At 45.1% G+C, this 25,014-nt stretch overlaps 1 protein-coding gene across 1 annotated transcript in view; it reads right to left on the bottom strand.

Annotated features, from left to right (window-relative positions):
• The window catches only part of PLCH2 (phospholipase C eta 2), a 115,198-nt gene that overhangs the window by 69,499 nt on the left and 20,685 nt on the right, over positions 1-25,014 (bottom strand). The window contains exons 5-8 of the mRNA XM_081871459.1: positions 22,034-22,204; positions 17,348-17,441; positions 7,609-7,812; positions 6,875-6,995 (exon numbers count right to left, since the gene is read on the bottom strand). Coding sequence (XP_081727585.1) covers positions 6,875-6,995; positions 7,609-7,812; positions 17,348-17,441; positions 22,034-22,204 — 590 coding nt within the window. The remainder of the gene's footprint in view (positions 1-6,874; positions 6,996-7,608; positions 7,813-17,347; positions 17,442-22,033; positions 22,205-25,014) is intronic.

The following is a 25,014-nucleotide window of genomic DNA, read 5'->3' as shown; positions in this document are numbered from 1 at the left end:
TGTTGTTTGGTCATTTCCTGCTTTTGAGGGAGGAGACATGGATGTAGAGTAAAATCCAGTATGATTGAGAGAAGGCAGTGTGCCTGGGCACAGAACAGAGACACACATACTGCCTCTACCCAAAACTGGGTCCCAACCAGTGGAGGCTGGTACGTTAGGAAGAATGGGGCATTGCTCCACCAAACTGTCTGCCTCCATACCTATAAGCAGTCCAGGGCGTGGCACTGCCTGTCAGCTTCCTCCTCTACAGTCTCGGAGTTGCTTCTTATGGAACTCAGCAGGGAGGAGGAATTGACTGTGGCGCCACCTACTGCTGGGCTCCTTGCCTTCCAACCTACCAGTCCGAATGGCCAAGCTGGATAAAAGGCAATGGCCAAGCTGGATAAAAGGCAAACGGAAGCCTCCTCTGTGCAGTGTACCCTAGCAGTCATCTCCCTGGGTACCCATCTTACCTCCTATGAGTTAAAAGAGTCAGTACTACTGGATAATGGATCATATAAACAAAGCAAGCAACAGGTTCCTTTTACTTCCAGTGCCCATCATTATCTCCAAACCTGAGCCAGTTTATTGTATGCAGCTTGTTGGCAGGCTCTGAGACCACCCTGAATATCCCTTAATTATCACGTTTATGATAGCGGCAAGCCTTGTGGCTTGTCCTCCTCCGCTCTCCTGTTTTGCTTAAATGTAAAAAAAAAAAAAGTCAAAAAATGCTCTTGCAAATAAAGGACTCTCAGAGTATTCAGAGGCGATAAAAACCTGAGATAGCATCTCATAAATAAGACTGTGGCTGGGGAAAGAGCTGAAAATACTGCCCAATTTATTCCCTACGCAGGCATCCAGGCTGCTTATGATCAGCCACCAGGCTACTTAAACAGAAAAGGAACAGAAGGACCTGCTTGAATTTAGCACACTCTGTGACTGTTTTCTGCTCACCACTTTCTTCATAAATGTGCACTTGGGTCGTTTTGCTCACTTGAGCTGAATGCATGCATTGTTATTTGCACCTCTGTCCTAAGAATTGTCTATTAGGGCTGAAGGCAGTGGTAAGGGCCAAGTGAAAATGTCCTGTTCCCCACCCCTTGCTATTTCACTGTCCCATTCACATACCCTCCCCGCAACATTTTCCCAATGGAAATAGGGACGTCCCATTCCATAATGATAATTTCACTATTTATGCCTCACACATCTTATTGGGTGGCCCCAGCCACTCTGGGCAGCTTCCAACATATATAAAAACACCATTAAACATTAAACATTTAAAAAACACACAAAAAACTTCCCTATACAGCGGTACCTCGGGTTAAGTACTTAATTCATTCCGGAGGTCCGTACTTAACCTGAAACTGTTCTTAACCTGAAGCACCACTTTAGCTAATGGGGCCTCCTGCTGCTGCTGTGCCATCGGAGCACAATTTCTGTTCTCATCCTGAAGCAAAGTTCTTAACCTGAAGCACTATTTCTGAGTTAGCGGGGTCTGTAACCTGAAGCGTATGTAACCTGAAGCGTATGTAATCCGAGGTACCACTGTACAGGATTGCCTTGAGACAGCTCAGGGGTCAGATAACTCCATACCCTCCAACATTTCTCCAGTGAAAATAGGGATATTCTAAGGAAAAGCAGGACATTCCGGGATCAAATCAGAAACTTGGACAGCTTCTCTAAATCAGGAATGTCCCTGGAAAATAGGGACACTTCGAGGGTTTGCATTCAAAGGTGACAAAATGGGATTCTAGCCGCATGGCCCATAGAAAGGGCAGCTCTATCCCTGTTGCTGGCAAAGTTTCTCACGTTCCCTGTGAGAAGCAGCTAGCAGATGCCATTTTGTTTTCCCAGACTGCCCACAGACATAGGGTTGTATCCAACCAAGTCTCAATGGGCCAGATAACTAGTCTAGTTCATTAAATTCAATGTTCATTAGTCATGTTCATTAACTTTGATTAGAACTAGTGCTGGATACAACTCATTGTGAGGACAAAATGGCCGCTCCCAGTGCAGGCAGCTCCCCAGAGTGCCCTGGAAAAACACTGACCTCAGCATTCGGGGGGGGGGGGGGCAGATAGCAGTGGTTAGCCTCTGACTACCACTGTTGCTAAACAGGCAGCAGCAACCAAAAAGAGGGGAGGGCAAAAAATTATCTCCACCACCAGCATTCTGAACTTTTAAGATAATTTCTTTCACCTCCTGTAGATTTCAGCCAGAAGTAAAAAAAACCTTCAGACTTTCAGCTTGACCCTAGTGGGTACTGTGTATATGCTAAACATTTTCGCATTTCCAAGCCAAGAAATACCCTGAACTTCACATTAGGTATAAATTATGCAAAGTGAGAGAAATTTCGGAAGTGCTTTTCTTTTGCATAATTGAGTCTGGTTTCACCAGTTATGGAGAGAAGCCCTGCTCCCTGAACTCAGCAAATTGTACTTGGGTTCTTAGATTCCACCAGTTTACACCACCACACAGTGTGCCAAGGGCATTTTCAGAAAAGAAAATTGACAGATTTGCCTGTCCCAAGCCCACAGATCATAGTTTGAGAACTTCCAAGAAAGAATGGGATGTAAACAACTAAGTTCTACTCGGAATAGATCCACGGACATTAATGGACCTGAGTTAGTCATCTCCATTAATTCCAAAGGGTCTGCTCTGAGTAGGACTAAACAATGGCTACAACCCAGGGTTGGGGGGCAAGGGGGTTGACTGTTCAACCTGAGAATTCTGCTGGTGTTTATATTTAGAAATATAAGCCACAAACACACAGAGAGAAAGCCACAGTCTCCCGCCGGGGAAGATTCATTAACCGGGTCTAACAGCGCTGGCACCACACTGTAAAGGACAGACTTTACAAGCCAATCAATCAATCTCCTGGCTCTCTTTGGGGTTTCAGTATCTATTTTTGGATTCTCTGAGCTTAGGCACTGAAAGCGCTCCATATGGCTTGGAGCTCATCATACGGCTTTGAGAGGAAAAGTGGATTCAAGGTGAGACGATGGAATGATGGAAAGGCAATTCCACACCAGTTGCCCAGCGCAGCCCATTACTGGTTATCATCTCCACTAAATCGGCCATGCCTGACTAAGCCTGCTATGTCCACACTGTGTGCTATGCACAAGGTAACAAAAATAAATAGAGGTGGGGGGTTTTGGCCAAAAGCCATGGGGCTCGGTACCTGCCCCAGCTCAGTTTACCCTCTTTGCTGAATCTTAGGCCACAATCACATCATGATGCACGTAAAGCACTAAGAAGATGCCACTTTAAACAGTCATGGCTTCTCCCCCCCCCCCAAGAAAATAAAGAATTCTGGGCACTGTTGTTTGTTAAGGGTGCTGAGTGATGTCAGGAGACCTCCTATTTCCTTCATGGAGCTACAATTCTCAGAGTGGTTTAACTGTCAACACCTCTTCACAGGGAACCTACCCTGAGGCTGTGCACATTAGTAACTTGGAACACAGCTAGGTCATTCATTTTTCTCAATTTCGATTGAAGCTGGTTTGGGGGTGGGCGAATGCAACAAAATGCAGCATTTCATAAGAAAACAATAGGATAGATATGGGTTGCAGCTAACGCCATATGTGCATCACTTTCAAAACCAGAGATGGGTGGGCACTGGGTGCAGAATTAACAGGAGTGTGTACACAGGGTAGGTGAGACAGATGCCTGTTCGGACATCCACTGAGAAGGTACAGTGGGAGGAACCGAGCTGTGTATGCTATCTTTGCAATCTTCCACTGATATCTGGCGCCCTCAGCAAGAAATTGTGCACTTAGTGTGGCGGCAACGGTACCAGAGTTATTGAACTCTCTCCCTAGTGAAATCAAGTTGGTATAATCCACAGAGCTTCAGGCATCAACTAAAGACTTGTCATTTCACCAAGCCTTCTTCAGAAAATGATTTATAGTTTCTATAGCCTTCTTGGCAGATCAACCGTTTTTAACGTTTCTGTTTGTTTAATGTATTCTGCTTGAATTTTCTTGCTTCCAGACTGTCGCTACGGTTGAGTTGGGATACCAATCGCATGCAAGCATATTCGGGGGCCCACTATTATTAGATGATTGGGACAGCGCAACAAAGCCACTTCCCCCAAAAGATCAGACTTTTTGCATGGGGGAAAGTGAGGGGAAATGCTCTGGAAAGCATGAGAAAGCACATGTGTTGATGCAACATCAGATAACCTCTGCATAAACAAATCAGGGCAAATGCTCACTAAATAGCCAATGTTATGTAGTCTCCCTGCAAATAGATCACAATGGATGCTCAACAAACAGCTGTCTGCAACCACTCTTTTTATGCTCTTTTGTTTTAAACTGAAATTCTGTGCAATGCATAGGTATGTTTTATACATGTTTGTGCTATGGAAATTAGTAATAGTGTTAATAATTTTGCATTACCCTACACTCCTCTTCCTTGCTCCTTCCAGCTACAGCCTCAAACTTTTCACTGAATGCAACCACGACTTACTTCTGAGTCATATGCATTCAGGATTGCACTGACAGTATGCCTTCACTATGAAATTTAGACTTGTTTTGTAACAGTTCTGACTGCCACAGCCTCCCGTCTCCCAAAGAATTCGCACAGCACATTGTTAAAAACAGTATATACTTTAGATAGTTTGAAACAGCAAATTCATGGGGGATAAGGTTCTCAGTTGCAACTAGTCACAACACAGAATCTCCAGGTTCAGATGCAGTCTACCTCTGAATACCAGTTGATTTGGAGCGGGACAGCAGGAAGGTTCAGAAGTTCTGAACAGTCTGCTTGCAGGCTCCTTATTGGGTTAACCACTGTGGGGAACAGGACGCTTAACTAGATAGGCAGTAGCATTTGGCCCAGCAGGGCAGCTGGGGCACTGCCCCATCAACCTTAGTGTCCTCACCCAGCCCCAGACCGTGGCACTGCTTGTCTGCTTCCTCCTCAGTCTCAGCGTTTTAAAACTCAGCAAGGAGGGAGATGGTGGCAAAACTAGAATGCCTGTCATTGGAAGAGGCTCCACCTACAGTTGGCCTCCTGAATTACATCCTAGGAGTCTCAACTGTAGATAAGGTTACAGACATATTTTCTTGTGTTCCTAATTCTCAGGGCTTTTTTTTCCAGCTGGAACTCACCAGAGCTCAGTTCCAGCACCTCTCAGGTGGGCGCCATTGCCATTCTAAAAGAACGAGGGAGGCATTCATGGTGAGTTCTGGATCCTCTTTTTCTAGAAAAATAGCACTTCTAATTCTGTGCATTGTAGTCCGGTGAGGGTACTACAAATATTGAAGATATCCTGAGCCCTTCTGGTTTGCACAGTGAGAGGAGATGGAACTGCTGTCACAGCTTTAAGTTTGCAGAATCAAAGCACAGAAGGGGGGGTGCACAGAAAGAGGAAAGTCACATAAAAGAGCTTCTCCACACACTCTTGGAAGCCACTGCAAAAGCACTGGCTGCAGGAACTTACCTTGACACAGAGACCCATTATTCTCAGACAAACAGGACAAGTTAAAAAAAATTTAAAAAAATCTGGAAGGCATCCCTGCCCCACTTTCTCTCTCTGATTATCTGAGTTACTCTAGATTCAGAGGCAGCAAATCTCATCCCATCTGAGCAGGATGCATTTCTGCCATCTGGATAATGGCACTTTTGGACTTTCTGTCTCCTGCCTGACAAAATACCCTGTAGTTTGGAGGCCAAGCAGCTGGGTTGTCAGCTACCTGCTAATAAGCCGTCATGTTTTCAGTGGAGCTTGCCTGTCTCTGGTCCATTATGTCAAACAAGACACTGCTCCACCAATATCCCCCTGGCCTGCCTTCTTGTTTACAAACAGAGGGAGCTGAACTAAAACTCCCATCAACCCTGACCATTAGCCTTGCTGGCTAAGACTGATGGGAATTGTACCCCAGCAGAATTTGGGGTGCTGCATGTCCCCCATCCCCATGATTGCATTAGGCCAAGGGGAACAGCGATAGGCTGGTCTTGAAATTGGCTCCCCCTGTGCTTCTTGGGGTCCTTCCGAGAGTTAGCTAAGAAAGCTCGGGAAGACCAAGCCTAGGACTCAGCTACACAGCTGTAAATAAAACGTTTCAAATGTGTTGTAAAGTGCAATATACAAATGTGACACTAGACGGCGACAGTGAGCTATGCAAAATCCAATGTATTTTTCAAAACGTATTAAAATAAAGCATCTTCACAGTGTTTTTTTAAAATATGTGTGTAGATTCCACCCTAGAAGGCCCCTTCCCCTTTTGCATGCAAATTTAAGCTTGGGAAGATGAAGCCTGGGGTACGACATTCTCTTTTGTATGCCAATTTGCCCTTCAGGGGAGGGCTGGCTGATGACAACAAAGGCCTTTTAGGCCTCACCTTTATGGTTCAGATCCATTGCTGCTGGTATCCACGGGAACAGTAATTTCTGGTGTCTCCCAACTTGATTTATTTAACTCAGAAGCTTTGGTAACTACAATTGCCATGCATTCCATGGGCTTTAAGGATAATGGCTATGCATTCAGGCTGTAAGGATAATGCCTACAGGAATCTAGTGTTGCCCAGCTAACCCTCTTCCACCACTGGTTCCTTAATTCACAGGGATAATTCTACTAGAGAAAGTGGGTGGATGAGCAAGGAAAGTTAGATGAGGGGGGAGACAATATGGGGCCAGACTTTAATATGAAGACCTGGGGTGGTTTGGTAGACGGTGGGCTTGGCTCTTAATAAAACACAGAAACTCCAAACCAAATTTCCATACACCTGCATCTCCCAACACGGTAATCTGTCCTCTCCCAAAACTCCCCCTCATCACAACAAGACACAAATACAAAATAGATGAATCATTCCAGTGTACAATGATAATGGTTGATCTTCTCCTTGGTACACCCAATTCTTAAAATATAGCACCCACACGGATACCTACTCGCTCTTGACGAAGGCATATTTGTTTATGGTCTCAATCACATCTTTAAAAAGGATCTTGGAGGTGAGGGTGTAGCCATGGTGGACGATAGGCTCACCGTCTGGTCCATCCCAGCAGTCAACTGCAAAGGGGAAGAACAAAAACAGAAGGTTTAGATTTAAGGAGGGGGGTTGTAATAAATCCATTAGCACGGTGAATGTTGTAATATCTGAATGTTGTAATATCTCTTAGACCAGCTATGATGGTAAGCTCCTAACTCAGGCATAGGCAAACTCCGGCCCTCCAGATGTTTGGGACTACAATTCCCATCATCCCTGACAACTGGTCCTGTTAGTTAGGGATCATGGGAATTGCAGTCCCAAACATCTGGAGGGCCAGAGTTTGCCTATGCCTGTCCTAACTGGTCACCTTTGTTCTTCTGAGGCTGCAATTTTCCATTTTTTAATATTTTGTACTTTCTTTAATGGTTGCTTGGCCGTATTAAATATTTGACAGATTTCTCTCTGAAACTCTGGAGAGTTGCTGCCATCAGTGAAGGTAATACTGAGTTACACAGGCCAATAGCATATGTAAAACAAAACAAAAAAAACTGCTATGGTGGACGAACATCTCCTCTTGTAAGGATGATGATGGGTAGAAACGAGAATCTATGGAATACATAAATGATTCTGCAGTTGAGTTGTTGTTTTTTTAACAAAAGGGGGGGCAATGGGGTGTGGGCTTTTGGTCCTTACCTTCAACGCAACGACATCCAGACTGCAGAACCCAAGAGTACATGTCAACTCTGGACTGAGACATCAGCTGGTCCCCCATGAGGTAGGTGTTATGAGAGGAGGTGATGAAGTAGTGACTCAAAGGGCAAGTCATGTCCTGGTTGACTTGGTAGTGCTCTGGGTTGAAGATATCCCCAGCCGGGCTGCGCATGTAGTTGGTGAACCCTATGGAAGGAAGGTCACATGGGCTGGATTAATGACGCAATTAACCTGCCAGTGGGGGATAATTGTTAGAGGGTTGGGTAAGGCCTAGAGAGGCCAGGGTCTAAATCCCCACTCACTATGCCAGTAGTGTTCCATGCAGGAAAATAAGTCAGCATTCCTAACCCTGAAGAAATGTATTTTAATAATCAGTTGCATTTTAGGGGCAGCAGCACTGCAAGTAAGTCCCATCTTCAATAACACCACCATGGGGTAGGGAGCTATCCTTCCTTTCCAAGCAGAGTCTGGGTGAACCACCTGCTAGGGTTGTTGTAGCAGCAGATTCCCTGCACTGAACTATTTACTTCTGGGACTTCTAAACTGACCTTGGGACGCGGGTGGCACTGTGGGTTAAACCACAGAGCCTAGGACTTGCTAATCAGAAGGTCGGTGGTTCGAATCCCCATGACGGGGTGAGCACATCAAAGTGCAAGTAGATAAATAGGTACTGCTCCAGTGGGAAGGTAAACGGCGTTTCCGTGCGTTGCTCTGGTTCACCAGAAGCGGTTTAGTCATGGTGGCCACATGACCCGGAAGCGAGATGAGCACTGTAACCCCAGAGTCGGCCACGATTGGACTTAATGGTCAGGGGTCCCTTTACATTTACCTTTAAACTGACCTTTGTCAAAATAGATCCCAGGATGGTTTACAAACCTCAATCAATAAAACACAATTAAAATTATAGACTAGATGACTCTTATTATTCTATGATTAGATGATACTCTTTTAAAAAAATCATGGAAGGTAAAATAATTTTTTCTCTGAGCAGCTCTGTCTGAAAATTAGCCGGCAATCTCAGAGATAATTTCTCTAGAAAACTGCTTGCTTTAGGTGGGGGGCGGGGGGGGGATCAGACATTTAGGATCAACGCATTCCTTACAAGGTACTTTAAACTAATTTTGCACAAATGCACCACATTCTGATTCTTATTATTATTTGAAGGGGGAACAGCCCAAATTAATTAAGGTGACATCCACAGGGCATCCATAAATTAATCTGAGCAGGAGAAGTGCTACCTTGGCCCCACAACCATGGGTTGAAATTTGTGGGTGCCCAGCTCCTTCATGGGCAATTTTGTGGGTGCTTGGGCACCCAGGGAGTTGGCACCTATGCTGAGCAGATTAATTTGGAGATACATTGGGGGGGGGGGGAGGTTCCCTCCCAAAGAGTTGAACAGTGCTAGGTTGAGAGATAACTCATATATTGGATATGCATGCATTCTGCTAGTAACTTAGCTAAAGCACACTTTGTTGGTACTGTTTCCCCAAACCTGAAAACCCTGTTTGATGAGAGCTAATGGTACAACAAGCAAATGTGCATATACACCATGGGAAGCAATGCCCCTCTCAATTTCCTTCTAACTCTTTGAGAAATGGTTGTGTCCCGTCCCCTCCAATCTAAGAATTAGTCTGCATGCTTTCCTGTAGGGACTGAATCTCCCCCATATTCCCCAAGGGAATTAATTCATCCCAGATAGTACCTTATTCTAGACTGCAAAGGATGAAGCTTGTAAACAGTCCAAGAAATGGAGAAGCAGCACCATGGTCAGCTCACTGTGGAGCCAGCGAAAGCGATGATGGATGCCAAACACACAACAGGAGCAAGCTAGGATGTTGCTTCAGCAGTGGTCTAGAGCAGGCATCCCCAACCTTTGGCCCTCCAGATGTTTGGGTCTACCATTCCCATCATCCCTGACCACTGGTCCTGTTAGCTAGGGATCATGGGAGTTGTACACCAAAATATCTGGAGGACTGCAGGTCAGGGATGCCTGGTCTAGAGGCCCATGAGGGCTGAAGTAGGTTGGTGTTTCTGGCTCCACCCCCCTCTGAGGAAGACTCTTGGGACTTTTAAAGGGCCCACGCCATATTCCTCAAGTCCTGGCTATGGTGGGGCTGGAGAGTCTCTTGCTCGGTCTAGATGTGAAGGGATAGGAAAGTGGTGCCCCTTGAGCTGTCAAAAGTTCCAAGGAGGCATCTTCAGTATTGCAAGTTGCGAGGGCTAGTGCCACAGGTCATGCAGGTGAATGCATTGTTGGCCCACAAGGCTTCCCCACCCATAGAAGTGGTTCCCCTTCCTTTATCTTCAGATACCTCCTCTGACAGCATGAGCCTGCTTCCTAGGGTGATAACACCCCCCAAAATCCATTGCACTAACCACTGCATTTTCATTTTCCTGTTTCACTGCAGTTTTAAGACCCTGCAAGTTCCTTTCTTCAATCAGCAGGGAACTGGGGGTGGGGAATCAATCCTTTGTCCAAAGGGCTCCCACATTTTCCCACAGGAGTTTAGACCTGGCTCTGTCCCACACATGGAGGTTATTCTGCTAGGGCCAGGTGCGTCACAGGCAAAGTAACCAAAATGCTCTATATTAAGGGAAGATCAAGCATTCTGTTTAGAAAAATAATCTGTATGATCAAACACACCTTCTGCACATTCCCTGACATTTGAGCTAGCCAGGTCCATGGAGAATTAATTAAGCTGTGAAAGCCTGCCTCGAGAACTGAGCTGGGATGAGAAAGGCTACTTATGAGATGGAGGAAAGTAACTCAGGTCTGCTTTTAGCAACTGAAACTTTCCCTCGGCTCATTCAGCAACCTTTCAAACAAACAGTCCCACCTGGGGCGACACATGCAGATTTCGGTCGAGCAAATCCTCTCCAGACCAGTTACACACGTTGAAAGCTCCCCACCCCCAGCCCCCAATGTGGTTTCTCACACCCATGGGAAAACCAGGCTTAAGATTTTAAAAACCTTTCATTGGGTCCTCCTAACGATTTGCTGTTGGCTTTTCTCTTTCAGCTGGGTGATCTGCACCTTCTGTGTCTCACCCGTTCTACTTGGTTTATATATTTTCTAATCTCCCCCAACAGCATTTTGCTGTTTTGACTTTGTGTCTGCTCTTGGGCTGTGTGACAGCTTTGTCAATTTTTGTTGCTACAGACTTCCTAGCAACCGAGCTTGAAGAGCAAAGCTATTCAACTTGGATGTCTGAAGTTTGTGTGTGTGTGTGTGTGTGTGTGTGTGCGTGTGTGCGTGCCTGTCTTCAGGCATGTCACCAATACCAGTACATTGAGCTCATTTAGCAGCTGAGCTTTAGGTTTCATGGTTTCTGTTATCATTAAGGATATATGAGTCTCACTTAATCTCATCCTGAAATTTAAGAAGTTTTGTTTTTTAGCAGTCAAATCAAATGCTCAAAACAGGCACCGAATACTAAAACACTAGGAAAATCAAATTTATTGGTGTTCCTCTCTTCTCCCGGACAGTCCTTTCCTTGGGGAAGAAGGAAGGGGGCAACAAGCAGCAAACAGCTCCTCATGCAGATGAACCCTCCCATGTGTTTCCTTGACTCAAATGATTCCTTGACACATACAGAGTGTCTTTCCCTAGCCAGGGACCATACGGTTTATAGATCAAGATTCCTGGCAGGAATTGATGCTGTGTGCATCATATGCAGGCAAGACAATGCCTTGCAGGATGTCTCCTGTGTCAAAAAGAGCCTTCTGCTTTCTGTCACCCATTCCTCAAGGCAAGGCTTTCCCTTCTCTTGCTCCACCCTTAGCTAGGGATGTTGGAGGTATCCAATAAAAATGGAAAAGGAAGCCGAAATCGCCACGGTTCACATGTTCATCTCTGATCACGAATAGAAATCAGTCAAGCACACACAATCGGCATTTGTTCACACCATGGTTGCTGTTTCAGTCTGCAAACGATAGCTAATAAATGACCTTTAGTTTTTACATTGTTTTGATGTTTCCTTTACATCGAAAAGAATGTAGGTTATGTTCAGTTCGTAAACACAGGTCAGAATGGAAACCAGTGCCTTGTTATACACCCTTGCCCCTTGCCATAATCAGAATGGCCAACAATGATTAAGATAGCCACTTACACATCAACACCCAAAACAGCAAAAGAAAATGCCACTTTATATGAAATGTGCACCTGGTAATTTTTATAGAGAGGTTCAAATTTATATATAATCACTGTAATTTAAATATAAATGCAATGCATCTCACCATGGTGCAGAAGACTACAACCGGCTCACCTGGGTGCCTGATCAGTTGCTGTCCAAGGTGCTTAATTGTGGGTGGGTCACTTAACACCCTCTCCTGCTCTTTCTTCTTAGGGTTCAAGGACTGGCCAGCCCTTCAAACAGAGGATTTTCCTCTGCAAAGTAGGATGCATGGCCACCTTGCAACCCCTCTCAAAAAATATTTACTGTATAACATTAAACTAAATAATCAACAATATGTACTGCCTCATATACAGGTAGATCTGGCTCTGGGCAGATTAACACAACCTTGCTAAGCTTATAAAAGTTGTAACTTCACTTGCTCCAATATTAAATTCAGGTCAAGGTAGGGACCCAGAGGAACCAGAAAGGGGTATTGTCACGCTAGGAGAGAAACCATGAGGATTGTAGATGTACAAAAAATATATTGAAACGAAAACCTGTAAAAGGGCGCACACACACCAGGAAAATAAATAACAGTAACCTAATAAGCACCCTTGTGCATGCTCAGTAGCTATGGAATGTTCAGCGTTGGGAGGGGAAAGTGTTTATTTTACATATTTTGAGCATTTGTAATTCACTCTTCAGCTTAAAATGCTCCCAGAGCAAGCTTACATACAATCAGAACAAACCTGCAGGCTTACAATCTTTTTTAAAACACACACACGCACACAGCACAAAAGGAACAAGGAGGGAAGAAGAAAACCAAAATTTTGGCACCAAGATGATGGAATGAACCTTCCTATCTCTCCCACTGAGGCAGCCCAATGGAGTGGCTGCCCCCCAGATGACAGTAGAAGGAGAAGACGTACGATGGGTCTGGCCAATGGAGGGAGCTCTGCTTCTCAGCTTTCCCACTGTAAATAAATTGAAAACTAGAGTGGGGTGCAGGGGTGGGAAGAGGGATACAGTGGTACCTCGGGTTACATATGCTTCAGGTTACATACGCTTCAGGTTACAGACTCCGCTAACCCAGAAATAGTTCCCCTGATCCTTTGGGCAAAGTCATGTGATTTTTAAACTCACTTTAAACGGTTGGTGGGCACACGCCCTGTATATCTATTGGTGTGGCAATATTATCAGACACCCCCAGAAGGAAGAAGGGGGGAATTTTTGGGCCAATTCAAGTTCCCTTGGCTTCCAGGCTGGGTGTGGAGGGGCAGGAAGGGATTGGCCAGCTTTGGACCCACAGCTTTCATTTATCACCCCCTTCTCTGACTTCTTCTCTGTATAAACAAGGCACGATCATTTTTCAAGTCTGACTCGGACTTAATCCAGTTGCATGAAATCAATACTTTAAAGAATGTGGCAGTTCCTGAGAAAAAGCTGGATGTTTGCAGGAGTTGGTGACAACGTGGGGAGATATTGCTCACATGTCAGAACACAAATCATAAAATAAAAGGTCGAGGAACGCACATCTGATGGCGCTGCAGTAATATTTGCTCCCCCACCCCATCAATATTTTATGTCTGCTTGTTAAAGTGACAGCTTTACTTTGATTATTTACGACAATCGGCATTTTCCATGCATAAGCCTTAAACCTGCATTGGTCAGACTGCTCATTTACAGTAGAAGTGTTCTTCCTCCTCCATTTCCTCTTCCACACGAACAATAACCATGCTACTATGTAACTTTAAAAACCGGTGCCTGGTTTTGTTTTTCCTCCTCCCTCTCCATTCCTTTTTCCTTTTGTGCCATGCCTTTGCAACTGTAAGTCTTGCTACTACTTATCATATGTCAGCCTGCCCTGGAAGCCTCTTTGGGCTGAAGAGTGGGATAAAATGCTTTAGATAAGCAAGTGGAATAAAATAAAGTAACAAAATAGATAATTAATCAGAGGTTTCCATATCTAAACCTCAGCATTTTACAGAATGGGTATGGAGGCCGCACACAATTCTTTATCCTTTCCTGTAAAGTGAAGGGGGAAATTTGCTTATTTCAACCTCACAGCACACATCTAAACATAACACATACAGGCACCAATTCCAGATACTTCTTGTCATCTAGTGCTCCCTGCCCCCTGCAAAAATGACCTCTTAACATTCAACTTCTTGGCTGTTGTCAATCATAAATTTAGTTGACAGACTGACACAGCCTCTCCAATTCCTAGTTTCTTTTATTGGACTGCAACTCCCATCATCTCTGACCATTGGTCAGGATGCCTGGGGCTGATGGGAACTGGAGTCCAGCACCATCTGGATCCATGCCCTTTTCTTTCTTTTAAATTTGCCAATTTATCTAGTATCACATATTTGGAAAACTATGCAAAAAGTTCCACTTCATTGTTAAGTAGTCCCACTTCAATTCCAAACTGATGGAAGAAACTTCAGTGGTTAAACGCCTAACAGAGCAAACAAATGAGAACGGCAACAAAACACACAGTTGTAGCCTCACCTCCTAGCACAGAGATGGGGTCACACACCTTTGGACAAGCTTCCCGGGGGTCACTTGCCAGTGGTGGACAAGGACAGAGACAGAAGTGGCTGGAACAATGCATGCGACTAATGTACACCAGGCGGATTACAACACAAACTCATGAACACCCCTCCTCTCCCCTCCATCCAAGCAAGCAATGGGCATGATTAGAGTTCAAGGACACATACCAATCAGGCAAAACCACTCTAGGAAAGTGAAAAGCAAGACTGGTGAGGAGTGTGACTCAAGGAGAAGGGTTGTGGCCTAGGGAGAGTCCCAAGGGTTGGGGGGGAGGGGACAACTGGCCCCTAGACCTGAGGTTCTCCTTCCCCATCCTAGCAGGAGTGCTCCTATTCAGGGATCCATTCAGACAACTGCCACTTTACTTCAGGCTAATCATTTCCATCTGGCTTCCCTTCATCTTTTGTGTCTCTTTCAGGGCCTTGCAGAGCCAGGCAGAGGCCCAAGCCAGGTAGATAATGTGCCCCCCCTTTTTTTTACCCTGCGGATAACTGAAGTCTTATAAATAAGTAAGTATATAAATGATTTGTGAATATTGTGAATATGCTGACCGAGGCCCCCTTTGGAATCGGATGCCTGGGCCAAGTGGTCCATATGCCCCCCCCCCGGGGGGTCTGGGCCTGGTCTCTTTCCCAAATGATGCTCAGCATACTCAATATTCATTTAGCTGTTTTCTCCCACCCTTACTCCTCACTAGTGTTATTTTTCTAGAAAAAGGGATGTTGGAACTCAACATGAGTGCCTCCCGTGTTCTCTTAGAATGGCAATGGCACCCAAACGAGAAGTCGGGGGGGGGGGACCCTGCCCCTTACCCTTTCTTTAAAAATATATTTTTCTACTTCAGAAAACCTTAGTATGGGTTCCGATACCTTCCTCTCTTGGTTTCTCAAGGAAGCCAGCTGGGCCCCCAAGTCTGTCGGTGCTCACCAGCAGAATTATTTGCTTTGAGATTGACAAGATGTTCAAATAAATCCATTACTGACCATTATTCCCAAAGCTAATAATATCGACACTACAGCACTGAGACAGCAGGCAAAGGAATTGGCTCACAAATGACAAATACATCTTGCAGCAAACAGAAAGTCCTGTTTGAGCAAATACAGGTTAGCCGAACAAGATCAGTTTTGATCTTGCTACAACAGTGGTTTTCAACCAGCGTGCCAGGGCACCGAGGGGCGCCCTGAATGATGGTAAGGGGTGCAGCAGGCAACACTGGCCTCTCTCCCTCTTTCCTTCCTTTCTTCTGATGCCCTCTCATGTCTCTGCCTCCCAAAGGCTTGCACAGCTGTTTGTTGCAGAGGCCCTGCAGCTACAAGTGAATGGTGCCTCTGAGGCTGGCCAGGGGGTACTTCCCAGGCCCCTGTGGGGCAGTGTGAGGAGGCAACTCTATTTGGGGCAGGAGGGGGCAGCTCGGAGACCAGGGGAGGCAGCAGTGGCTGCCCAGAGGACTCCCAAGGAGAGGGGGAAAGAGAGAAGGCTGAGGGAACACTCCACAAGGGAGGGTGTTTGATAAGGGGTAAGTGGCTGTCCACTCTGCAGGCAAGGGGTGACATAACTGGGCTCCTGAGCCCTACAGGGGTGCCACAGAAACAATATAGCTGGTCAAGGGAGCCACGGACTCAAAAAGGTTGAAAACCTCTGTGAAACAGTAACAGAGAACTAGGGAGGGCAGAATCAACCCATTCCTCATTCTGGGAGGGAAGATCTGTGTTCTATTAATGGGACATTCCAGGAACAAATTATCCTGTGCCATTCAGAGGTGTGTGTTTTTTTGTGCCATAGAAATATGTTGTTAGAAATATTACTAGTCAAAAAGTGACCCAATTCGCAAGTATTGATGACTCCCCACCAGCTCAAAAATAACTTTGATGGGTTCTACTAGCCTAAGGAAGCTAGAGTTTGCAACCTTGCTTTGAGAGAAGCTAAGTGATAGCATTTTAGAGCACTTCCTAAGAAGAAAAACTTCCCACACACATGCTGCGTGGACTGAGCTGGAGGCAGAGAGAGCAGGCAGAGTGGTTGAGTTCAAAGGCAAACAACACACAGGAAGATTTGTGCTGAGGCTTCCCATTCAGATAACTGTCTGATGCCGCAGTGGGGTGGAGTCTGAATTTGAGGACTTTGGACTGGGTGCCCATTCCCGCCCCCTTTCCTGATCAGCTTGAAATAGGATTCAGATACCTTCTGCTCCTCCTGCCAACTCATAGTCAACTCATCCATAATGTATTTTGTTTTAGCTTTTTAAAGATCTGTTTTTGATTAGGACCAGAATCCAGAATACTGGGAATAAGCCTATTCTTTGGGGCTACACAATTTCCCATATTTCCATATTACGGGGAAATTCAGTGTCCCCAAACTGGGATATTATTCTAATCTAACAGAATTGCTATTAATATGTTAACAATTTGGGGGCGGGGGATACCCCAACTCTGCAGGGAGAACAATGGGGGTGGGAATTGGGGCCAGAGCTAGCACATTCATCCCTATGCACATGCTCTACCTACTTGTGAGTATAACAGCTGAATCCTTTGTTCATCTAGTCAAGTGTGGTTTAGCAAGGAAAACCACCAATGCTTTTACAGCTGCCATCAAGTGTCCCCACCTTCAGAGATTAGTCTGTTGGTACAAATATCAGACCCCTTTTCCTGTTGAAGCCCCTCAAGAGCTTCATTCTGCTCACTTTAATTTTTGTGACCTTCCAAAAGAAGATGAAAACTTTCGTGTTTGGCAGGGGAAGCATTTCAGGTGCCCTGATGTTTTCAAACCACGCAGTGCTTTTTGTTTACAAGATTTTTTCTTTAGTTAGCTAATTATTCTTAACATTGCTAGGATCTTGGTCCCACCTTGGGTTTGTACATTACGGAAAGGGCAGATGAGAAATGAATGACAACAGCATCACCCTGAAAATACTAACAGAAAGGGAAAACACAGCAGGTACAAGGGTAGAAGGGAACGTCCATTCTTTGTGGGAAATGACCCCGGCCAGGATCCAGTTAAGGCATTTATTCAGTAACATCGCTCAGTTCTCCCTATAAAAGCAACTGAAATCTTACCGTCAATTCCAAGAGCTCCTTGTTCCTTGTTCTCTGGACATGGTTCAAATTGATTGATAATCTCCAGGCAATGATCCTTGGTCACATTAATCATCTAAGAACAAAAAGGAAGGTTGTTGTTTTTTGCTGCTGCTGTTGTGCACAAAATAAGAGATTGCCAACAAATCCTTCCATTTAACAAATCTCCCTTTCTCTGAGTAGTTCTGCAACTGGATGGTTTTCTAGCTGTGTGCGACATCTCCCCCCCCCCCCCCGCATTGCCTCTTTTCCAACCGGCCAGTGAGATTCCCATTTCTGCCAATCAATGTCAGCTTTGATAGGGTGAAAGCTACGATCCCGTCAATGACTGCCAGGCTGTCCTCCACAGAACGCAAAGCATGGTTTTCTAGGCCACTTCCATCCCAAGTGGTGCCTTAGTGCCCAGGGGCAGAAAGTAACACAATGCTGATTGCCCTGTCCTGGTGACAGACAGCTCCTATGGCAAGATGACATGGACCAGTTTTGGCTTGTCAATAAATTTAGTCCGTGTGGCAGATGTTCCTGGACACAAAGCAAGAGGAAGAGTTGGGTGTCTCCGGAAAAATAACCCAGACAGAGTGTATTAGGTGGTAGGGTAAGAGACGACGTCCTTAGGAAACTGTGTACTGAAAGTGCTTTTAAAAATATTATGGTGGGGGGGAATGGATTGTGTAGGAGCAAGCACCCCCTGCATCAAGGATAGACAATTTGCGATTCTGTATGCCTGGCTCCTCTGGTATTGATTCAAACCAAGGAACAGGCACCCACCTGTATTTTGGCAGATTAGAAGAATACTCAGTAATGTACAACACCAACTGAAGTCTGATGTGGTATAGCCTAGGGACACATTTACCCTGTGGAAACACAGGTCCATTAGGAGAAGTGTGTCTCTGCTCCACCAAACTCACTCGGTTCTCAGCCAGCCTCTATCTGCCTTTCTCCTTACTTACAGCCAGTCCAGGTGATGGCACCAGATGCCAACCTCCTCCTCACTGACCCACCAGTGTTGCCTTTGCAGAACTTAGCAGGAAGGAGGATGGGCACAGTGCAAGAGTTAGTAGATTCCACCAGCCATTGGCTCTGGCTCTGCCTACTGTTGGCCTTCTTGCCTCCTGCCCTGCTAGTCACAATGGACACCAGCCATTGTTGCTGATGTATTCTTCACTTATCCCTTCTTCCCTGATGGGGAAGGGGGTACCATTTTGTGGTTCGCCTCAGCTGCCAAAATGCATTAAGCCAGCCCTACCATTTATATTTATATAGGGACGCAGATGGCACTGTGGGTTAAACCACAGAGCCTAGGACTTGCTGATCAGAAGGTCGGCGGTTCGAATCCCCATGATGGGGTGAGCTCCCATTGCTCGGTCTCTGCTCCTGCCAACCTAGCAGTTTGAAAACACGTCAAAGCGCAAGTAGATAAATAGGTACCACTCTGGTGGGAAGGTAAACGGCGTTTCCGTGCGCTGCTCTGGTTCGCCAGAAGCGGCTTAGTCATGCTGGCCACATGACCTGGAAGCTGTACGCCAGCTCCCTCAGCCAATAAAGCGAGATGATCACCGCAACCCCAGAGTCGGTCACGACTGGACCTAATGGTCAGGGGTCCCTTAACCTTTACCTTTACCATTTATATATTTGCCCATGCATTTCTGTAGCCTTTAGATGTGAAAATATGTGGTGTGGGGGAAGATGCACAGTGGAGAGGCTGAGAAGGGGGAGCAAGAAAGAGAAGAGGGGGTGAGGAAGAGTGGGGTGAGCAGAACAAAGTCAATAACTCATTGGACCCAAATGGGGGGGTTAAAGGAAGGAAAGAGGGCTGGGGGACATTTTGTACTAGTTCACACATGACTGCAGAAACTCGGTGGGCCCGTCCCTCAGAAAGGTGGAAAGCAGGAAGTAAAAGCACCTGGTGTATCTCCTGGTGATTATCTACACAGACCCAAACATGCAGCGAGATTCGATTCCTCCTCCCTTCTCAGCATTAGGGGGATCAATAGCTCAGTGACACGGAAACCAATGCTAACTTGTTTAGAAGGGCAGCAGTCACAAATACAAGATTATCATCTGAGCAAAGGACACATTTAGAATCTCCAACAGACCATGAAAAAACAGATGGAGAGTTCTTTAGGAAGAGAGTGGAGAAGAAACTCACAGCAAGGTGTCCTCACTGCCCAACGCAGGGCACTTATGCACCACAGAGGAATGGCAGAAAACCTGGATTATTGGGGGGCGGGGAGAGAGATTCCACTGCTCGACTTTTGAAACCAGGTTCAGCTCTGTATATTCAGTGGTGGGAGAAAGGATTTCTAGACATGCTCAGAGGCACTGCTATCACACAGTTGCATCCAACTCCAATCCTATTCAGAGAAGACCCTTTGAAGTTAATTGATATGCATGAATAAGGTTCATTCATTTCAACGGACCTACTCTGCACAGAACTTAGCTGGAGAAAGCCTATAATTGCTTCACAGTTTCCAGGCATTTAAATGTAAATCTTGGGGTTAAGCAAGTTGCTCAGATTAATTACAGCAGGTAGGGCAGAAGAAGTATTTTCCGGCACCACTATTAAATTCAGATGGATAATTTGCTGGAATTGTTCTGGGCATGTTTAGAGAGGGGAAACCCCCTGGCTTTTAGACCAATGCAAAGTTAATGAATTTGCAGCCTCCAATCTAAATGTTACAATAAAGCAGCAAAAGACCCAATATTCTTCCTATTGTAATCATATTTGTGCCCTTACCTGGCACAAGAAGCCTAGGGAAGGTTTTGTGTAGGGGAATATGCCATTTAATTTTTGCCAGAGGCAAAAACAGCAGCAGGTTTATTTGCTTTTTATGAGAGCTTTGCACAAACATTAGAAAACAAGATCTGGCACCTTTCATCAGTATCCAACCATGCCTAGATATAAATGCGGCAGTGCAGAAAAGTGTAAGACCTTGTATATATATTTTTTAGTTTTTTAGTTCTTGTAATGCAGAAAACAAAATCGTAAATTTGATAGTGCGGTGCAAACGTTACAGCAGAGAGCTGTGATGTCAGTTGACTGCCATTTAATTGGCAATGCATAAATAACTGCAAGCCAGATCTGCTAGGTGGTACTCAGAGTTTTATTATCAAAAAGTCCCTTTAAATGCCAGGATTAAAAGCTGGCAAATGTATTTGGGTTTTTATGAGAACATTAAGAAGAAGCATATTTGCCATTAGGTTCCAGTCCAGAATGAAAGCTCTTGTGGAGAAGACTGCTGAGTATGGTGACGTCTGCCCAAAACTTCCTCTGACTTCACTGTTTACAATCCATGTCATATGGTTTTGTGGCATGTGTATAAATCTACACCTGTAACTAACTAATGAAGTGGACTGCAGCCCACAAAAAGTAAGCTATGATGATTGTATTTAGTTATTAAATTTCTATCCTGCCTTCTTCTCAAAGGAGCACAGGGCAGCAAACACACAAGCCATTGGAAAAAACCAAACCAACCATAGAACATCTTTAAAACAATTCCAATGCTGATGCGGTAAGACCTCTACTTAGAAGACTTGTTGGGAAAGGAAGGTCTTCAGCAAGTGCTAAAAAGACAAATAAAGATGGAACCTGTCTAATATTAAATGGGAGCAATTACAAAGAGTAGGTGCCACAGCAGTAAAATTCTGAATTCTATATTCTCCTATATTCCCTGGTGAGAAGGCATCTGCAGAAGGTCCTCATCTGCAGAGCGTACTGATAGATTTGGTTATATAGGGGGCAAGATGATCTTTCAGGTATCCTGGTCCCTAGTTGTATAAAGCTTTATATTCCAAAGTCAGCACTGAGGTTGTGGGTCGGTCCTCCATTTGCCACAGTGTTAGCCTGCCCACACCAAGCTGAACAGAAGGCCATCCAAAGACAAGTATTTCATCGTCAGGAATTTGTGAGCATGGATTCATGGTGAGAGTAGGACAGTGGTATTTGTCTTATTTGCAAGAGAAGAGGACTACAGTTTGTATGCTTTATTCTTGTTTCAATGAACAAGCTACATGGTCCTGAAGAAACCAAGTTATTCCTTATTCCTCCCTCAAACATCCATGCCGTTATTGGGGACTATCAATATTTGGAAGGATTTGTTTGTGGAGGGGTTTCTCCCCCCCCCCAAAGAAACCCCTCAAGATGATTTATATGTTTGTCTGCAAATGCTTGGACAAGTTCCCAGATCTTCAGGGGTGACCTTCTCTTCATAGGTGACTTTGGTGTTCAATATGTATTTTAATGGAGGCAAAAAATTGCCTAACAAGAATGGAGCAGACATTGCAAAGCTCACTTTGTAGCAGAAAATGTGAAATCTCTTTCGGAAGGGTGGTGACCAGCCTGTCCCTTTTCTTAAGGTTAGAGGAAGCCATGATGCTACTTGCTTCCATTGCACAAGCTTCCCACCCAAATCCCAGCCTTCCTGCCAAGGGAGAAGTTGGGATGTGACAACACATAAGTTTGGGCAGGGTCATGCCTAAGCATTGACAAACCTGTTGATTTCAGTTTCTTATTTTCCCATGCTTAAATTCAGTTCACCCTGTTTCTGCATTGGTTGGCATTCCAACTGCAGCGGAATGGAATCAGGTCTGTCACGAAGCGAATGCGAGGCAGAACAATGCCTTCTCACACCCTTAGAAAGGATTGAGGAGGGAACCCCCAATGCTTACCTTTTGCTCAGTGTCAAGGAAGCGTTTGAGGTCATCCACATCCAAATAGTCCTTGTGGTTGCTGTAGGTGAGCATGAGAAGATACAGGTCCCGGCGGGTCGACATCATCTTATAGAAGGCGCAGAACTCTTCGAAGTCCAAAGTTCCTTGGTTGTCATCTGTGTCTGCCTCCTGGTGGCACAGAGGGACATTTGCAATTAGCAGGCTTCCATCTTGTCCCTTGAGAAGCAACACGGTGAGCAGGCCAACAACTACAGCAGAAGTTTAGAATGCTAAGTAAAACAAACTCAGTTCCTATATAGCCCAAGACTGAATTCCAGTATTTAACTTTCAAAATGGGTTGTGCTGGGAGGAGAGTGGGACTGAAAATGACTCCAAAAATTACCCACCCACTCCCCGCAGTTTGCAGGTAGTGAATCTGGGGCAGATTTTTGCACCCCACCAAGGTGAGGGAGGAACAGATTGGTTTCCCTCCCAGGAGTGCTGACCATATTCAGTGGGCCTCCTAATGGCTGTTGTTCCCATCTTTTAGAATGTGGTGTGTTCCCAGGGCATTTTTGGTAAAAACTGGCAGCGGACAGCGAAGGATGCCATTTCTTTCTCCAGAACTGTGGGCATCTACTGTGGACCTTCCCCACCCCCAAAAAACTGTTGAAATAGCAGTCTGGTCCTTCTCTCCTCACATGTATTCAGTGGTTTGGCCCCAACAGGGATAAACCCAGGCTAGAAACTGCATCCATTGATCTTGAAATCTCCACCCCAATCTTACATATATTTGGGGTTGTTGTGGTTATTAAGTAGTGAGGGAATATAATTCTGTACATGCTCAGAGTGATCCTCTTCTTTATTATGACAACGGGCCTCAATCATAGCCTTGCACATGGGTTCTGAAGTTCCTCCTGGTGAACCCATATTCTGATAAGCACACCCTAGACCAGCCTCCCCCAGATGGTACTCTCCAGATGTTGGTGCCCTCCAGATGTTGGACTACAACTCACTTTATAGGAGTAGTCGCCTAACAACAACTGGAGCGCACCAGGTTGGGAAAGACGTTCCTGGATTATAATGTGAGTACACAAACTTTAAAAATGCTTTTATCCTAGTTCTGTTTTGTCACCGCACTAATTATAATAAGATGCTTGTATATTGAGTGGAGATCTAAGTTAGTCCTCTTCATCAACGAGGGAACTTCTCCCCAATTACAGCATTTCCTAATCACCCCTTTTGATGTCTCAACTGGGATGGGTGTTATTGTGGGGGGAAACAGATCTCTGGCAGATCTGCAGGGCTGCCAAGATGGTCACTTCTTAATCAAGTTCTGCTGCCCTCTCCAACCAGGCTGGAATTCACTTTTGTCTGTGCAATTCACAAATGTAAATCAATGGGCATTAACGGATTTCTCATTGCAGCTTTTAACTGCGTTTGTTGCTTCTGCTAGGCATTTCCCCCTCGTCCTACTGATCATTGATTCACCTTCTTTGACTGCAAAACATCTGATTCTGTTTTCAGTGCTGTCATTATGCAAAGCTTCACACTCCATTAGCATCTGCTGGCATTTAATAGCAAGCAACTCCAACACACTGAAGCTTTTGATGTGCCCCAGAATATACAAGAGCTCTCTCTCACTTATGTAACAAATAAGCATCATTAAACACAAAAGGTTCCTAATGCCCCTTCTCTTTCTTGTACAATAAATTAAAGCAACTTGAAGCTTTGTTGATTAGTATAGAATCAAAGAGTTGAAAAGAACCTTTTTAGGCCATCTATCCTAAGATGTCCTCCTTAAAATGTGGTGGCCCAGTAATGAAAGCAACCAGCCCATGGGAAACCAGAAGCAGATATCAAATCCTGAAGCAGATATCAGCCTGGCTGATGTACCTCCACCCACTGAAGTGGCCAAGGAAGCTGCAAGGAAGCCCACCCTCCAGTTCACACCAGTGTGACCAGCAGGCTCTGATTTATAGCTCAGTGGCAGAGCATCTGCTTTGCATGCAGAATGTGCCAGGTTCAATCCCTGGCATCTCCAGGTAGGAGAAAGCCCTTTCTGAAACCCCATAGAGCTGCTGCTGCCAGTCACTGCCAATGACCAATGCAAGATGGACCAATGGTTTGACTCAATATAAGGCAGCTTCTTATTCTCCCATGTTCTCAACACCAGCACATAGTCTCCCCAGGCACTTGCCAAGACCCAAGCAAGATCCACAAGTGCTCACACTTGCCCTGTAGTCCCCAAGACAGCCAGCTGGGTCACTTGCCCTGGTGCTTGCTATATCAGGCACTCAAGGGCTCTGTGGGAAATTAAAAGGGTGTCACCAAGCCAGCCTTGGAGTGTTGGTATTGTTCACTGCTACTCCCTGACACAGGAGGGGTCTCATCTGATGGCACTTTGACCAGATCTCTCTCTCTCTCTCTCTCTCTCTCTCTCTCTCTCTCTCACACACACACACACACACACACATTGTTATTGGTTAGTCAGTTGGCTAATGATCTGACTCATGATTAAGAAAGTGCTGTTGCACTGTTCAAGGAGATACTCCATCTACCAAGGTGAGAGCTCAGTGACATGTGAGACAGTGAGAGCTCAGTGACATGCATAGATTAAGATGTCCAGGAGTAAGGTTACTGAGGAGGATCATTGGAGAACTGGGCACACGGTGGTGGTGGAGGGCTCTGTGCAGGCCAGGGATGGGCAAATTCGTCAAAACTGTTTTCTCATTTTTCCAATGTCACGCTCAGTTCTCCACACTTCCACATCAGTATGCACATCAGCCCTAATATACACATTTCTCCAAATATACAATTTTTTACAAAGCAATTTCCTCTAATGTAAAGCATTTTGTATGCTATTTTCACTAATATAATAATAATAATAATAATAATAATAATAATAATAATAATAATAATGCCCCTCCCATCTGGCTGGGTTTCCGCAGCCACTCTGGGCAGCTTCCAACAAAATATTAAAAATACATTAAAACATC

The sequence above is a fragment of the Podarcis erhardii genome (genome assembly GCF_964252035.2).
Source record: "Podarcis erhardii genome assembly, chromosome: 7".
NCBI lineage: Eukaryota > Metazoa > Chordata > Lepidosauria > Squamata > Lacertidae > Podarcis > Podarcis erhardii.
The sequence above is the reverse complement of the archived record's forward strand: the minus strand, read 5'-3'. Positions and strand labels throughout refer to the sequence as shown.